General features: G+C 35.8%; 1 protein-coding gene across 2 annotated transcripts; it reads right to left on the bottom strand.

Moving 5' to 3' along the window:
- Positions 1 to 995: 995 nt before the first annotated feature.
- Positions 996 to 2,194, bottom strand: LOC18608722 (transcription factor bHLH162-like). Of its 2 annotated transcripts, none has more exons than XM_007043550.3 (3): positions 1,996 to 2,194; positions 1,526 to 1,882; positions 996 to 1,402 (listed from the first exon to the last, which is right to left on the bottom strand). In XM_007043550.3, the coding sequence occupies exons 1-3, from the start codon at positions 2,152 to 2,154 to the stop codon at positions 1,253 to 1,255; spliced, it is 666 nt and encodes a 221-aa protein (XP_007043612.1). In that variant the 5' UTR covers positions 2,155 to 2,194; the 3' UTR covers positions 996 to 1,252. The 2 variants fall into 2 exon arrangements, with proteins under 2 accessions (XP_007043612.1, XP_007043611.1); XM_007043549.3 differs by having other exon boundaries at positions 1,526 to 1,870; positions 1,996 to 2,193.
- Between the last annotated feature and the right edge of the window lie 2,569 nt (positions 2,195 to 4,763).

Genomic DNA, 4,763 nt, shown 5'->3' with positions numbered 1-4,763 from the left:
GCATTGGCCAGCTTGAGAGAAAGGAAAAGAGTAGAGAAAGAAAAAAGATATTTTAGATATTTCACATTTAGGCATTAATGTAATTTACATGTTTGGGACTGATTATTCATTTTGAATATTAATGGAGTCGCGTGTAATTATGATAAAAAATTAAAAAAATTTGTGTATTTTTTCTAATGTTAATGAAGTAGAAAACATTTATAAATCTACTCCTAAGCCTGAAATTTTATAAGCCTACTTGTAAACTAATCTTTGTGATTGGTTGCTTGAACCACAACGTATGGTGATCAGAAACCAGGTAAAAATGGAAATAATTAAGTTAAGCAGAACATGACATAACATAACATAATATCTTTTGAATCCTTCTTTCTTGAGAATTTAAGTAAGCTATATACCTTCATCAAATGTTGGATAAATGAATATGAAGAAATTATATTGCAAGAAACGTACTAATTCTATTGCCATTGACTTCAGCTAGAGTGATCTTCCTCATTTTACTTAATTTGGATAGCTAGATCTCTGCCCTCATATCTTTCTTTGACAATCTGTCTCATTGCTTTGCCTCTCATTTTTCTACATCCTATTTCTGCTGCTGTCATCATCTGATATCTGCAACATGTGATTACATTATCTCTTCAATATTTATGTAGACTCAAAGATATCAAGAGAAACCAATATCAGAATTTATGTGCTTCTCATTCATATCATTATATCACCTCAGCTTAATCTCTTGTGAAAAGAACTAAATTGCAAAATCCAACTTAGATCAAACTTAGGAATTTTCAAGCCAAAGCAACTTATTTCACCAACCTTCTTATTGAAATTATCTCTTTGTTTGTGTGTGTGTGGAAGTTAGTAAAAGTTCCAAAAACTTATAACAATTAGACACATTTTAACTTCTTCAATATTCTTTAATTCCTCTCACTCTGCAGAAACGCTTTGAAAATTCAAAGTCCCCTTGATTAATTAGTTATGCGCTTCAATGGAGCAATGGCTGACAAAAGATCCATAGAGTAGCATTTATATAATTACTTCTAAGTGACACAACGAAACAAAGGCAATATCTTTGTAGGGTTCAGGAGCTATATTACAAAAGGGCAGAAAATTTTGATGCCCCTGGCAGCCTAGCTAGCTATACAGTTACGGAAAACATCAGGGCTGTTCTATTCCTAAATCACTGCTATAGCCTTGAAGTTGCCCATCTTATGAGCTCGCGGGTTTTATTGCGCCATGTCCAGTCAATGCACGTGAATCACATGATTGGGAAATCCCACGTTTCAGGATGGATTTCGAAGTCCCATAGCTCTTGTTGCAGCTGCCGTTCGCTGCTGGAATTATGCACAAACTTGTTCAGTTTCTCCTTTATTTTTTCTGCACCAAAAGTAAATATATGTGCTCCAATCTGCGACCAAAGGAAATTCAAAGCGTTTTTAGATTAACTTCAAAAATTGCACAAACTTTCAATATTCAAGTTTGGGAGAAAAGGAAACAGAAATGATTTCGGAAATTGGGAGAGCAGTGTTACCTCAGCATGAACAATGTGGACAATGGTATTCCCAAGGACCGAGAAATTGGCGTTCAGTACTTGTGCTCCTTCTTCATGAAGTATGCGGATCATCTCGTAAAACATGAACTGACAGTCTTGCCCAGTCATCAAAACCACCTCCATAGCAGAATCAGTTTCATTAATACTGATTTCAGGAGATTTCGAGACTGCTGCGGCTTCAGCTGCAGTAGCAGTAGTGCATCTATGGGATCTCTTTCTTCCCATTAGACTTTCCTTTTTCTCTCTGGATTCCTTCAACCTCGTTTGCAGGCTCTGTATGTAATTCACGGCTTCATCTATTTGATCAGGCAGTGACAATGGCTCCTGCAGTATCCACTTTGAAATTAAAACCATAAACCATTTTTAAAAACAAAATTCTTTCACCCCAATAATGTTATAATGGATAGAGAATTAAACCCAGACATAAAAAACAAAGAAAAACAATTAACCTTGGACGTATGACGGGGGAGTAGAGAATTGAGCCTGGAGTACAAATTCTTCATATGATTTCTCCTGTTCTTCTCAATGATCTTCCTCTCAATCTTAGCCGAAGAACAAGGAGAGCGCTCCATTTCCTTGTGAACCGAGTATACCATTTGAAGTTCCATCGCTCAAGACGGCTAAGCTGTCTTACGTTGGTTTATATGCACACAAACTCTTGTTGATAATAAAAGCGGGGGAGGGAAGAGTGGAAAACGATGAAACTTCAGGAAGCGAGTGAAAGTGATTACATGATGATGACTGATGATGGAGGGTAAAGTGAGAAAAATGAGAACACGCAGACATCGTCACTTAGGTTACGTCACCTGCCACTGATCAGCACTCCTTCAGGGGGCCAGCCGTCTATTTGGAATTAGGCTCTTAACAGTAGTTACACGTGCAAATCTGTTTGCTTTTTTTTTTTTAAACTTATTTAGGGTCCTTTTGTGCTTTCCTTCCATTTCCAGGAAACAGCTCTGTTTCTTGATTTGATTCTCATATCCCATCAAATTTACGTCTTTGTGTTCAGTTTTCATCTTTCTTTCAACCAACTATTCCTAACTCTGGTGCTAACTTCCTATTAAAAAGATAGCAAATAAGTAATCCTATTTCAACCACCCCTACAGGTGTCTGTCCATATAAATTGTTTGTCTTTCTTTCAAAAATTATAATTAAAATTTTACGTTACCCTGCATCACTTGGTAAATTTGTAAAAATTAATGATTTCTTGTGGCAATGATTTGAAAGAGATTTTAACGTAATGATTACTTCTCTTGGATTTTGTCACGTGATGCTTGGATTGTGTTGACCAATTGGTTGCGTGAGGAAAATAAGTTGGTTGAAAAAGATGGGTACATCGGGGCTAGCCTAGCCTAGCTGGGTCCATCCTCTCCCTGGTGGATCAGTGCCGTAGACCCCTGAATGATCGATGTTATTGGCTCAAATGCCTCCTTATTGGCTTCGAAAAAGGCTTAACACACAGTCCAAGTGACCCCGTTTGAAGGGTCACCCGATTCGTTTTCCTTGCTGTTTTGGCAAATTCCGTGAGGGAGGGACTTGAAGGAAGAGATCTTGTTAATTTTGACTTTCCTGATTCCGAGCATGGTCTGATGCATGGAAAAACACTGTATCGATTGCGGCTTCACCAATTAAGTCACGACAGAGTTGGGCCGTACTGTTGCTGTGGTGGCCATTCAGCGTTGACTGTCAAGCCGACAAATTAAGGTTCGCTAGTGCGCTCTTTTCAGTGTATAAACAGGGGAAAAAAAGGTCGGGCTGGTAAGGTGGTTGGAAGTTGAAAGGCAGTGCCATCGAACCAGCAGGTCTCGGACCACTCTCTCAGATTTTAAATGGCAATGGCTTTTCCATCATTGCCTGGAAAGTATGGGCATGTCAGCATTTTTTTCCTTTTGGCTCAGTGCTTCATGAATTATTTCATTGCAGAGAATTGCCACAAACTGAAATTAATATAATAATATTAAATATTCACTTTTGATGTCAATTGCTATGATGGAAGGAGGGACTCAGAATATTGAAAGCTTTAAGTCAAGACTGATTAAATATGTATATATATATATATATAAAAATTTATCCGATAAATTTTATGATAAACGTTGATTGTTACCAATATTGGTGTAGTATTGTAATAATTATAAATTCTGGGTCCATTTCATTTCGCAATTGCACTATGAGTTGTTACTAACAGTAAGCTTTAATATTACGCATGTGGAAAATTGTCATAATGATGAAAATGTATATTTAAAAGGTTGCTAAGTTGTTATATGGTACGAATTCAAGAATGCTTTATACAATATATTTCATTATATGTGGTTGGACAGAGACAGAAATAAAAAAGAAAGAGATAATATCTCTATGCTCTTTCTTTGATGAGGGTTTCAAATAGTTTACTCATTCCAAGTTTTCCACTTGTACTTCCTTTGGATATATATCTAAATCAAGATAAGTGTGTTTATTCTTCACCAAGTCTTCCCTCTTATCTCTTTCCTTAATCATGTTGCTCTTCTGTCCTGGAAAGTGGACCAAGTACGGAAATTCCGAAAATTCCTAGGATATTTCCTTAAGTCAAGACAATGGAATGGAACAGAACATGAATTCAAAGAGGTCATACATGCCAACTGTTTCTTTAAAGATTATGGGTTCAGTGTTTTTCCCTTTTTTTTTTTTTTTAAGGAAAACGAAAAAGGAAATACTTGGGACAGATATGTAGCCACTAGATCCATTTTCAAATGTATCCTCAATGTTCTTTGAACCCATTACGTTGTGTTGGTACGGGATGACTAGCAAAGTAGTCAAAAGTTGTTTAATAGTTACTGATGCTATTCAACCATATAAAGCCTTAAGTCTCTGCTGTAGACTTTTTCATAGCTTCGATGAACATTCTTTGTAGACAGTAAAATATACAATGAAATAGAAAATCTAAAAGAAGGGCTTTGTTTTTTATTTTTATTTTTTATAATTGAGGGTTCTTTGATTTAACACACATTAGGAAAAAGGATTCAATAAGAAATTGTAGTCACGAAACTATTTATGAAATTAACTGACTCATGCAATGCAAATTCAACCAGAGCATGAAGTTTGGCACTAGAATTCTTCCTCACAGTAGGAACTTAAAATATTATATATATATATATATATATAGTAGTTAAGTTAATGAAATATAAAATATAAGATGTATGAATTTCCAATTATGTTATATGTTCATAAGTTGAATCGAGTA

Source organism: Theobroma cacao, chromosome 2, assembly GCF_053813885.1.
Source record: "Theobroma cacao isolate CCN51 chromosome 2, ASM5381388v1, whole genome shotgun sequence".
NCBI lineage: Eukaryota > Viridiplantae > Streptophyta > Magnoliopsida > Malvales > Malvaceae > Theobroma > Theobroma cacao.
The sequence above is the reverse complement of the archived record's forward strand: the minus strand, read 5'-3'. Positions and strand labels throughout refer to the sequence as shown.